The sequence below is a fragment of the Anabrus simplex genome, chromosome 1 (genome assembly GCF_040414725.1).
Source record: "Anabrus simplex isolate iqAnaSimp1 chromosome 1, ASM4041472v1, whole genome shotgun sequence".
NCBI classification, from domain to species: Eukaryota; Metazoa; Arthropoda; class Insecta; order Orthoptera; family Tettigoniidae; genus Anabrus; species Anabrus simplex.
The window spans coordinates 1,007,834,088-1,007,847,712 of NC_090265.1; the positions used below are offsets into that span (position 1 = coordinate 1,007,834,088).

The window sequence follows — 13,625 nt, forward strand, 5'->3', positions numbered from 1 at the left end:
TCACCTGCTTACTCCCAAGTCTTCTCAGCCCGAAGTTTGCAACATTTTTGTAACACTACTCTTTTGCATGAAATAAATTTCATACTCTTTTGTTGAAAATCATCCAGAACAAATCATGCTGCTTTTCTTTGGAATCTTTCCAGTTCCCATATCAAGTAATCCTGATGAGTATTCCATACACTGGAACCATACTCTAATTGTGGTCTTACCAGTGACTTATGTGCCCTCTCTTTTACATCATTACTATAACCCCTAAACACCCTTATAACCATATGATGAGATCTGTAAACTTTATTTACAATCACATTTATGATTATCCCAATCAAGATCTTTCCTTTTATTCACATCTAGGTACCGTACTTGCAGTGATCACCATGAGGTACTTTCACGCCATCAACACAGTAATTAGAAATGAGAGGAAATTTTCCTCTTTGTGAAAGTCACAATATGACTTTTCACCCCATTTACCATCAAACCATTGTTTGCTGTCCATGCTGCAAATTTGTCAAGTCCTTTTGCAGTCACTCACAATCGTGTTATTTACTGTTCTACACAGTACCTATAATACCGTCTGCAAAAGCCTTATCTCTGATTCCATTTCTTTACTTGTATCATTTATGTATGTAAGAAAACTCAACCCTTAATTATTACAGGATTAGATAATTCTTCACCAACTCTAATTCTCTGAATTCTAATTTCTAGAACTGTAGTCACCCATTCAGTCACTCTTTTGTCTAGTTCAATTGTCCTAATTTTTGTCAGTAGTCTACCTTTCAAAAGCTATGGATAGGTCAATAACAGTACAATCCATTTGACCTCCTAAATTTAAAATATCTGCTATATTGTGCTGGAATCCTACAAGATGAGCAGCAGTGAAATAACTTTTCCTAAACCTGAACTGCCTTGTTTCAAACCAGTTAGCGATTTTGCAAACTTGTTTAATATAATCAGAAATGCTTTTCCACAACTTACGTGCAACACGTCAAGCTGAGTGGACTGTAATTATTGGCTTTATGTTTATCACCCTTTCCTTTGTATACAGGGGCTACTATAGTAACTCTCCATTGATATGGTATAGCTCCTTCATGCAAACAGTAACCAAATAAATACATTGGATGTGGTATTATTTCCCATCATTGTCTCTAGTATATCCCCAGAACAGGTACCATGAACTGTTCTAAAGTTTCTAGATGTGCATAAATTAATGCACCTATAAGTTATTTGTGTTCATTTGTTGTACATTATGTAAAGTTTTTGAATCAGTAAGTCATCTGGGTTGAACTCTTGCACATTAATGGAATATTGTGTTTATTATTTATTTCTGAAGACATTTACAGTGATATAAACAACTTTGTTGGCTGTTTAATTTCATTCCCCATGGGTTTTTAAGTTATTGTAATAATTGAACATATGAAGCAAATCATCAATATATTTACAAGAGTGCATTTCTCCCTAGCAATTGTCAGTGTTAGGAAGTCCAAAACGATCTGTCCACATGATATGTCCTTCTTTGCAGTCTCTGCACAGTAGAAACATCGGTCTCCACCGACCATAAAATTCCTTGGAATGACACGTTGCACTTTCATATGCCAACAATGTGACCTCTTTTGAACGAAAAGAAATGTGAGCTAGTAAATTCGGAGTTTAATGGAATCATAACGTGAGAAGTGCCTTTCAATTTTGAATATTTTTCTTTTATTGGCGGGACAGAACTACGACTGCCTTGGTGAGAAGGTAGCAATGAAGTCACTCTATCTCGCATATACAGCCACTTAAGTATGCCTCCTAACCAGCCAGATGGTCTGCACATATTGGAGTGCACTTGGTGAGCAAGAACTTCCTCAGCAGTAGTGCTGCCCTTCATGACTGGATTGACAGCCTCTCGCATTAGACAACTCCTAAGTTGAACTCAAATGGTTGAAAGAACCCCATTCTATCTCTCAGTCCAGAATTAAAATCATTGGATGAACTGAGAATTGGAGCTGGGACCTCCATATAATAGGCCGGAGAGGCTGCTTGTACACCACAGAACTGGCTGAACTATCACGCTCACTTCTCACAAACTTTCAAAGTTGACTGTATGGCTGTCATCCATGTCGGCATGGTATCTGTAATTGCTTCAGCGCACATCTAGTAAAGAAGTATGACAGTATGGAACTAAATTGCGACGTATTTAACCAATGCATCATCTGATTGCCCTAAAGCAAGTTGACCTACAGTGTCGGAGGTGGTCTTGCCTGAGCCATTTTACCTGGACCAATGAGAATGCAAAACTATTTCATCAGAACTACGATGTGAACAGTGCCATGAAACTCTGCTCCATAATGTTCATTTATTTATGAATAGGAGTGTAGATTAATCAAATTGAATTAGTTATTGATGATGATAATCTGACCTAAATAAAAGAAAAATCATAAACAAATTAGGTACTTACGGTTGCATCCCAGATCGTGTACAGTAAGGAACACTGCCCGTTTGCCTTGCTGACTTAGGTCTCCCTGCACACACAGTTCATTTTGGTTATTATGATTACCAAATAGTTCATTTAGAAATATTCAAAATAACATATTGCACTATTGAAGACACTATATAATAATAATATAATACAAAGTAATAATAATGAAAATGAAATGAAAATCCACAGCCTGTTTCCAGTCATTTGACCGGGTCAAGAATGGAATGAATGAAGCCCCCATCTAACGGCAAGGATAGGAAATGTGCCGGCTGCCGAAGCCTGTCGCACTCCTCTGGGGCAATGATTAATGACTGACAGATAAATGAAATTATATTGGAGAGTGTTGCTGGAATGAAAGATAACAGGGAAAACCGGAGTACCCGGAGAAAAACCTGTCCCGCCTCTGCTTTGTCCAGCACACATCTCACATGGAGTCACCGGGATTTGAACGACAGAACCCAGCAGTGAGAGGCCGGCACGTTGCCACCTGAGCCACAGAGGCCTTAACAGAGTAATAATAGATTAAGTGAAATGCCAGAAAAATCCAAGAATGAACAACTGTAGCCAATACAAATTACTTTAAGTCAAATTCCCATTTAGCGACAGCAACAACATTCTCGACTTTCATTTTACATATTCCTATTTCAACTGCCTGAAGAGTTTGACAAATTCATTTCAGTAAGGATGGTACCTATAAAGTCAAGCTTCAGTCTGTATTTCTAGAACTGTGTATTGGTCTAAGATTATTCTGCACCCTGCTAGTTAATACAGCTTCTAGTGCTCCATAATGTTCATTTATTTATGAATAGGAATGTCTCTCATAAAGTATAACTTGTGATCCACTTTAGAAGAAGAGAAACTGAGCTACTTATCTATTTTATTGATAGAACATAAATAGCTAAGTTGTTGTCTAAGTTGTCTATCCCCTTAGTCCCATTTTCTAAAACAGGGTTGGGGATGAGATGATTTTTTTACGGCTAGATGCCCTTCCCGATGCCAACCTCAGTTGAGGAGCTAACAAAGATGAAATGAATGATGGTGAATAAAATTGGATAAGGAGGTGGAAGGAATCAGCTCTAGCCTATGGATAGGAACTGTCATGGAATTTGCCAGTTACATGGCCATTCTGCTCAGTCAGAACATAAACTGGCATCAGACATAAACTTCTTAGGCATTACAGATGATACTGTGACTGTCAAAGTGATAAAATCCAGAATGCCACTAATGTTGAATATATAATACCATATTATTAGATATGAATTCTCTCTTTAAAATCTGCAATGTGATAGTGGAAAATATTCAGGACACTTAGGCTTATTATTTGACAATAATGTTAGATGTTTTACTTGTTTTGAATAATGTACTGAATTGTATTTCTGAAGAAGGAAAAAGACAGATATCCTTATGTCTGTGCCCATTATTGTGCAAATATTATTTGGTATGGTACCATATTTTCTGATGAAATTAAGGAGGCAGGATCTAGATTTGGGTACATCTGGGATAAATATAGGAAGTAAATCTCTGAATGTTTGCTTTAATTCTGCTGTACTGGAAATGCTTTTTTTTTTTTTTTTTAAGAGCAATATTAATAACACAGAATGGCCTGCAGTCAAGAGTATTCAAAGGTTGAAACTTGGAAGATAATAAAAAAGGACAGAGAAGTATAGAATTCATCCATTTTTACTGGGTGTGTGCTAGACACCAAGCACACCTGCAGAAATCAGCACCTCTGTATTGCCCTAAAATATCATCTCAAGAAATGAAACAAAATCACTTGAAATCAATAATTTAGAATGAATTATTTGATGAAGTTGTAGCAATGGAAAGCCTTTGAAATTCAGAAGATTCTGATTTGGAGGACAGATGTTGAAAATACATCATTTCATTTTATTTGTGTTTTGTTATGTTCACTATTGTGCATGGACATACAATCTCTGTGTATTAAACTTAAAAATATTAATTCTTTCTTCTAGGGTCCCTGTGAACTCCTTCCATATACTATCTAGATCTTGATGTGTGGAATATTAAATTAATTTGGTGTCCTAGCTCTATACCATGTCCTGTTCAGGAGCTTACTAGTGTCATTATCCTATCTAATCTTCAGATTCACTCCACCAGAGTAATGGTTATCTGCTTTATTTGTTGGTCATCTTACTTTATTCACTCTTCTTTAACACTGGTACCATATTTACTCCTGATAACCATAGCAATATAACCACAGTACTACATGGCTTTAAGGATGAATTCATTGGGACTACAATAGATGTAGCCCTTCAAGATCCAAAAAAAAAAAAAAAAAAAAAGATATTAATTAAAGAAACAGATGAATGAGAGAAATACAGCAAAGAGTGTTGGAAGTAGGTAAGTAAGTAGAGTGGCTAATGCAGCAGAATGGTTAACTCTCAAATGCCATGTTCGGCAAAGATTTTCATATAGAATATTGCTTCATGGTTCAACATTATGCAAGTCAATGGAAAATTAAATCATTCGCAATGCATGATGATGTGATGAAGGTGATGATGAAGGTGCTACTAGGCTGTCACAGGTATCTGGAGCCACGCTGTCTGCAGTAGATCGTATAACTGCTAGCGGATCCATAGAGTGAGCACAGTGCTGACTTGATCGCATAGATGTTGAATTAGGGGAAGTAGTGCTCTTTCAACCACAGTTAGATATTTGTAGCCATGTGATATTTTGTCATTTCTAGCCAGACAGTTCTCTCTGTCTCAGGGAATCTGCACTTATGAATTTATGTGATCTACAAGGATGAATTCACAACCACATCGATCTAGAGTGGCTTCTACATGGATGACTGATCTCAGAGAATGCCGAGAAAACATTCCCCAGACCACAACCACAATGCTGTGTTCTTCCAGCAGTAGTAGCATGATGTTTGTTCTCTACTGTTTCTTGGCTGACACTCGCTCATCATAGGAGGCCAAGGGCTAATTTTGATATTACCATGCAAATTGAAGCCATTTCTGCTGATACACCTTAGTTAACACAGGTACAGTGACCATCGATTTGCTTAGGAGCCCCTTACGCTGCAGGGGTCACCAAACTATTCAAACGTCTAGTAGCACCTTGTTCATTTGACAGTGAAATTATATATTTAGTTTATCAGTTGCCCCTTGGAACTCAGACAGATTGTCCCTTTATCCATGACAGCAATGAGTGAAACATGTGCAGTTGGCCAATTACACATGTACCCACCATGCCAACTCATAACACATGATGTACTTTATGCAGTGGCGTGCAGTGAACATATTCATTACCCCAACTGCAAAAAAGTTTTTTAAATATAAACAATCATAGTCCCACTACACTCTCTAAAGTCAACATTACCATTTTATAAGGCTGCGTTTTTCATGGAAAGGTCTACCTGAGAAAGATCTTTCAAGAATATTTTCAACCACATGCTCGCACATACTTCCAAATTCATACCCATGGCAGTGACGACACCATCATAACTTAATCTATAGCAGATTTTAAACAATGTACATACAGCTTCATTCGGTGATGCTTTGTGATAGTACAGTCATGGTTTTCACAAAAATATGCTGGGACTAACTGTTTGTTTTTTTACTTAAAAAACCTAATCTATACTAATCAGCAAAATTTAACTAGTATTTTTCTGTCGCTGAAGTTTTATAGTTTCACTCGCATACTGAGTGTACGTGCATCTTGAAAACCTCGGATCTAAGTTGAGATCACGTAATAATATTCTGTTTAAATTGTGTGGAACTTCATAGGGTGCTTCAGCGGACACATTACGATGCACTGGGCTTTGCCTCGTGTATTCTGCAGCTGAATACTGCTCTTCAGTATGGCTTAACAGTTGCCACGTGAAGAAAGTCGATGTACAACTTAACACCACCATGCGTATCATCTCTGGTACTCTGAAGCCTACTGCAATGCACTGGCTGCCAGTCCTGTCCCACATTGCTCCACCAAGCCTGTGATGTTCAAGAGCCCTTGTTCAAGAATATGAAAAGATCATGTCCAATCCAACTCTACCTATCCACAGAGATGTTGCAGATCTCTGGAGACAAAGGCTAAAATCCTGTAAGCCACCAATGAAAACAGCTAAGAATCTAATGGATGCTGGTTTCAATTTAAAAGAGGAATGGAAAGAGCAATGGATTTGTACAGCTCCGGAGTGGCCAAGCCTCTTTAATCCAAACCACGCCCTAGCTAGTTTCAGTTTGCGAAGAAGAACGTGGGCATCACTAAACAGGTTTCGGACTAATTGTGGAAGATCTGCATTCTCTCTTCACCAGTGGGGCTTCGGGGACTCTCCAGCATGTGATTATGGTGCTTTAGTCCAGACCATGCATCATATAATGGACGAATGCCCTCTGCGTGCTTATGGTGGAGACCGGAAAGACTTTGCTGATGTCTCAGAATCCCTAGTGCAGTGGATAAACAATTTAGATATACATGTGTAATTGTTCCCTACTTACCATGTATTCTTTGCAGGTTTTTCTTTTGTATAATATTGTATATACTTGTCCATTCTGTAAATTCCATACGCTTATTAATAATAATAATAATAATAATAATAATAATAATAATAATAATAATAATAATAATAATAATAATAATAATAATAATAATAATGACAAATGAGGGAAAATATTTGTCATGATGTATAACACATGTTATATTCATGAAGAATGCCACAGAACTTGCAAAACCTTCACCTATAATCGAAGAGGAACACTACAAAAATTCTCTATATACCACCATCACAGACAACCAATGGTCTGTATTCATGCTGGGGAACCTAAATATTTTTCTGCAGCTATTAGAACACATACTCTACACGTGCCATCAATGAGTTGCTCAAAGAAACTGTATATATGTCAAAACCCAAGACTAAAATATATCTGGCTCTATTTTTATTAGCAAGACGATGTGCAAGTGGCTATACTGTTAAGATGTTGATATTTTTCTTGCAGTCTCTAGTGTGTGACGCTGAAGACTTCAAGTGTCAAGTATTAAAACTAACATTACCTTACCTAAGCTAGCTGGCCTGTCACCGTAAATTGCTGTCGGGGGAGGGTCTACAGCTCTGCTCAGCTCCCAGGACAAGGAAGCTTCAAGTGCATGCGTCACACAAGCGAACTTAAATTTCGCTGGGTAGCTCTTTTTTGCACCGGCAAGAAAACCCAGCTCGGTGCAGAAGCTGAACTGTGGTAGTGATAGCAGATTGTCGAGACAGCTGTACTTGGCTTGGCTTAGATGTTCGCAATTTTTTAAACATTATAAAAAGCGTTCTAAGGAATAATAAGAAAATGTTAATATAAAGTTCTGTGAGCTATGTGCTACCAACTTCAAGTGTATGATGTAGTTATGATAATGTCTCAATGGTCCACAACTCCTTCATGCACCACAACCTCACAACTTCCAGACATTTTACTAATAAAAAATTATAATAAAGATTTTGCATTTAAAATTGCAAGTACTATTAACCTCATAGAGCCAGCACAATTCCTATCCTCACCACCAGACAGAGGCTTCATTCCATTCCTGACCCAGTTGAATGAATGGAAACAGGCTGTGAATTTTTATTTCATCAAACCCATCAGCTTGACTTGTACTCTTGAATTTAAATCTTAAACTTCCTTAAAAGGACATTCCTTTTGAATTATCTTATTCTCTTGCAGGTTCATAGGAAGGGAAAGATTTTGAAAATATTATGAATAGTTTAAAATATTATCTTTATACTGCATGTCATCATTGTGCCTGTGGAAACCACTATGTGATGTTGTCAGAGAAATACTAACTCGCAGCACAAACATCATTAAGAACTAGAATTCTAAGATGTAACTTGAATAATAATGAACCTTAGATGACAGACCCTTACTGCTCAAAGTTCTAAGTTGATATATTTCATACAGGGATTTTTCAGTTGCAACTATGACATTATTATGAATAACAACTGACTATCAACCTTGTTAAATAAGATTTCACATATTTCAGTTAGAGCACATGACTATTATTTTCTTCAAAAGTTAATTTTTATTTCCACTCATCAACAGATGTTTTTCTAAATGTATAGTACAGCTAATCATTATGTAAACAACTTCAAAGAGATTCTACAAACACATACTTTGCATATCTTATAGCCAATGGTTCAAAAATTCCCTCCAGGAATGCACTGATGAAAGGTTTAATCCACACTAACAGATAAAGGAAAATACAACACTTCAAAAAAAGAAATGAGTGAGAAAGACTGTATATACACGATACTTCTAGGGGACTGCACACAATATGATGAAGGTCGCAGAATTAGGACTCTAGTATTGCCTGATGAAGGACGGATGCAATCCACAGTTGTGGATCTGTAAGAGTAACTGTAGTTTCCAGTACCATACTGTGCCCTGAAGTTGTGTTGAACATTGTCACCTTGCCAGGACGGTGTTTGTGCACTCTGTTAGTGCAATTATTGGAGCTAGAATGAGGCCATGTGGTGAGTTTATGAGAGATTGTATGTTCATACCAGAGAACTGGAAACATTTGAGAAGAAAAAGTTAGCAATGCATTGATGTTAGCGCAGAGTGTCCAAATGAACACCAAACTATTACATAATATGAGTGGCCATAGCATAGCACACACATACTCATTAGAAATAATACTCTATCATGGGTAGTGGCTGGAACCACATATTCCCATTATTGAAAGCTAGACGTGTGTCACTAGGTAGCCCTCCACTCACTCATCATCATTATGCAATCCAACCTCCAGTTGTTTTTGAGAAATGAGCCTCTGGAAGGATGAATGGCAAAGTGTTGTATTGAATAGAATATATTCTGTCAAAATGCTATTGATGGTTGTGTGCAAGTATGCATCTATGATGTCAACCAGGTGAGTGGCACCTTCTTCAGAGTATGCAGTAGTGATACATATGACCTATGTCTTCAGTTTTGATATGGGAAGTCATTGCCTGCAATATGTGACTACCCCTAGTGTTTGTACGGGGAACCTTGGGCAGTACTGAGCGTATCCAGAACATCATACATTCCGATCAGCAACCTCCAATGGGGAGTTATGCTGTTCCAAGGGGACACATCCCACTTGTGTACATTAACGCACTCTCCAAGATGATAGTCTACTTCTCTGGCTAGTAAGATCATCCGATCTGTCCTTTATCAAGGGGTGTGGGACTGGATAGCCCATCATCTGTCATGCTCTTCGACACCCACAACAACTCTTACCTGGCAGTGTTGATCAGGTGAAAAGCGAAACTCCATCTTTATGACTATTTCTATCGAAGAGTTGAGGACTGCATTATTGTTAGAAGAAAGTAAATGGAGTACTGAAGTGATCTCTCAACAGGCTCTATACGCATGAGTGTGACCTCGTTTGAATGACTGTGTACCATGTACTTTATTATAGTATGGATGCTATAATGAAGTTCATGGAAGAATAAAATTTCTACTTCCTGGGACATGTGTTTCATGTGTTCCTTTTCAGTTTTTTGTTAGTGTATGTGCAGATGTGCTACTCTGTAAGAGTAAAAGTTGCTCTTACAATCATGTCTTGGCACAAACAACTTATATCAACAAATAATAAAGCATAATACTGTATAGGCTTTTGGGCTTATGCCGTGTCAAGAAAATAAGGTGAAATTGTTTAAGAAGCCTTTCTCGTGGACAGTCAAGATTTTCTTCTGATGACGCAGAGCACAGTTCTCTGCAAAACGTAAAGAATTTCACCTTATTTTCTTGACACTGCATAAGCCCAAAAGCCTATACATATCATGTCTATAAGTACAGGCCATGAAAGCATCAATGGCAAAATAATAAAGCATATATATTTATCATTTACCATAATTTACTCACCTGAACATAAACACTGATGTCACCACTCCTCTCCGTGCTCACAACGTATTTCTGCAACCAAAGAGAAATTATAATGAACAGGTGACTAAAACATAGAATAAATTGGTTTCATCACTTCATACAAATGTATTTTATAAAGGATCACGTACAAACTAAAATCTGGTACAAAATTTATGTTATAAAGGATCACATATGAACAAAAATTTAGTACAGAGTTAGAGCGGCACAATGTGGACTGATTTCATGATCTCATATTCACAATATACCCCAAGAGCTAAACAAGCTTTAATGAATGTAAAGGCTTTAGTGAAAGGAAGTATGAAAGGGAGAAGAGAAAGATTGAGAAAGTTACAGTATAAGAATGAAGAATGGAAGTAATGAAGGAAAGATGAAGGAGATGATTATCATTTATTTCAATGTAATATTTGCATGGTGTCAGTGGTGTGCTGAAGCTGAATTTAAAAGTTTATTGTCAGATGCCCTCCCTGCTACCTACTAAAAATCATACCTGAAGTCATTATACATTCTGATCAGCATCCTCCAATGGGAGGTTATGTTGTTCCAAGTGGACACATCCACTTGTGTACATGTGTACATGATCAATTCAAGTGAAAAGAAAGATCTTTAGAAGATCAATTTGAGTGAAATGAAAGATCGATTGTTAGATGATCAATTCGAGTGTAATAAGAGGTTGTTAGATGGTCAATTGGGATGAAATGAAAGATGTTGTAGAAGGCCAATTTGAGTGAAATTGAAGATATGCTAGATCGTCAATTTGGGTGAAATGAATATTAGGTGGTCACGTTAGATGGTCAAGTAGAGTGAAATATAAGATCGTTAGGTTATCAATTCAGGTGAAATGAAATATTGTTAGATGGTTAATTTGAGTGAAATGAAAGATCATTAGCTGGTCAAATCAAGTGAAATATAAGATCGTTAGGTTATCAATTCAGATGAAATGAAATATTGTTAGATGGTCAATTCGAGTGAAATAAAAGATCGTTAGTTGGTCAGTTCGAGTGAAATGAAAGATCGTTAGTTAGTCAAGTCGAGTGAAATGAAAGATTGTTAAGCGGCGAATTCGAGTGAAATGAATCGTTAGTTGGTCAATTTGAGTGAAATGGAAGATTGTTAAATGATCGATTCGAGTTAAATGACCAATTCGAGTGAAATGAAAGATCATTAAATGGTCAATTCGAGTGAAATGAAAGATCGTTAGGAGTTCAGATTTCGGGTGAAATTAAATATACGTTAGATGGTCAATTCGAGTGAAACGAAGGATCGTTAGAAGTTCAGATTTCGGGTGAAATTAAATGCACGTTAGATGGTCAATTCGAGTGAAATGAAGGATCGTTAGGTGGTCAATTCGAGTGAAATGAAAGACACGTTAAATGGTCAATTCGAGTGAAATGAAAGATCGTTAGGTGGTCAATTCGAGTGAAATGAAAGATCGTTAGGAGTTCAGATTTCGGGTGAAATTAAATATACGTTAGATGGTCAATTCGAGTGAAAGATCGTTAGAAGTTCAGATTTCGGGTGAAATTAAATGCACGTTAGATGGTCAATTCGAATGAAATGAAGGATCGTTAGGTGGTCAATTCGAGTGAAATATAGACACGTTAAATGGTCATTTCGAGTGAAATGAAAGATCGTTAGGTGGTCAATTCGAGTGAAATGAAAGACACGTTAAATGGTCAATTCGAGTGAAATGAAAGACCGTTAGATGATCAATTCGAGTGAATTAAAAGATCGTCAGATGATCAATTCGAGTGAAATGAAAGATCGCTAGATGATCAATTCTAGTGAAATGAAAGACGCGTTAGATGATCAATTCGAGTGAAATGAAAGACACGTTAGATGATCAATTCGAGTGAAATGAAAGATCGGTAGATGGTCAATTCGAGTGAAATGAAAGATCGGTAGGTGGTCAATTCGAGTGAAATGAAAGATTGTTAAACGGCGAATTCGAGTAAAGTGAATCATTAGTTGGTCAATTGGAGTGAAATGGAAGATTGTTAAATGTCCAATTTGAGGGAAATGAAAAATTGTTAAATGGTCAATTCGAGTGAAATGAAAGACACGTTAGATGACCAATTTGAGTGAAATGAAAGACTGTTAGATGGTCAATTCGAGTGAAATGAAAGACACGTTGGATGGTCAATAAGGATGAAATGAAAGATCGTGAGATGATCAATTCGAGTGAAATGAATAATCGTTAGATGATCAGTTCGAGTGAAATGAAAGACATGTTAGTCCATTAATTTCCTTTTTTCAATTGGACATTACGACTGTTTAAATTACGTGTGTTTAAATTACGACTTTACATTTTGAACTCCTTCCTTGCCGTGTTATTCTTTTGAGAATCGAATCCCTTCTTTTCTTTTCATGAGAATATAAGACGTCAAGTGCTCTATCTTTAGACATATTATTAACCTTGGAATTCCCTTTGGATTCGGAGATATTACTCAAACCATATATATTTTAAATAATAACTACAGTAGGGTACAAAGAGAACTAACTTATCTGGTCGGTCATCTAGTTTGTTATATAGTTTGAGTATGCGCAAACCGTACCAGTCAGCACGTGTGTTTATGGAAGTCGTATGCTTCCGTGCGGTTATACAGTAATTTGTGAAGTTGAAGTCTGAGAAAATTAATGCTGGCTCAGTTCAGTTTTATTGAAATTCTCCTTCAAATGATACCAAATAGGTAATGGTTCAAAATATTTTGTAATTGATTGTAATTTATTGTGCGTTATTCGGCGTATTCTGTAATAAGTTTCCTTAGTCATCTCTAATGGTAACGTTATGTTAGGTGTAAGATTCTGTATACAAGAATACACAAATTATGAGTGAAAATTAACATTCGGAAGTCGATATGAAAAAAAATAAATTCTCACATCTTTATCCCCCGCATAATTTTGTCTCTAAGGGTCGTAGAGAACCGTTATAGGGTCATAAACTCGAACTTGGAACTTTCTAATGGTAGCGAACATGAAGGGTTGGGGCATATAAACGGCCAATTCGTTGATTGATTTTAAATCACGGCTTTAAATTTTGAGCTCCTTCCTTGCCGTGTTATTCTTTTGAGAATCGAATCCCTTCTTTTCATGAGAATATAAGACGTCAAGTGCTTTACCTTTAGACATATTATTCACCTTGGAATTCCCTTTGGATTCGGAGATATTACTTAAACCATATACTGTATATTTTTAAAATCGTCTCGACTGTAAAGTCCCCTTCCCTCACCCTGTGTATTTAATTGAGGCTTACAAAGGGTCATATTTTCTCTCAAGTCCCACATTGACAATCAGACTACCGGTAC

At 36.9% G+C, this 13,625-nt stretch overlaps 1 protein-coding gene across 3 annotated transcripts in view; it reads right to left on the reverse strand.

Moving 5' to 3' along the window:
* Positions 1-13,625, reverse strand: part of LOC136857891 (uncharacterized protein ZK1073.1) — a 405,857-nt gene that overhangs the window by 37,650 nt on the left and 354,582 nt on the right. For all 3 annotated transcript variants that reach the window (XM_067136930.2, XM_067136932.2, XM_067136931.2), the window contains exons 2-3: positions 10,303-10,353; positions 2,435-2,498 (exon numbers count right to left, since the gene is read on the reverse strand). In XM_067136930.2, coding sequence (XP_066993031.1) covers positions 2,435-2,498; positions 10,303-10,353 — 115 coding nt within the window. The remainder of the gene's footprint in view (positions 1-2,434; positions 2,499-10,302; positions 10,354-13,625) is intronic.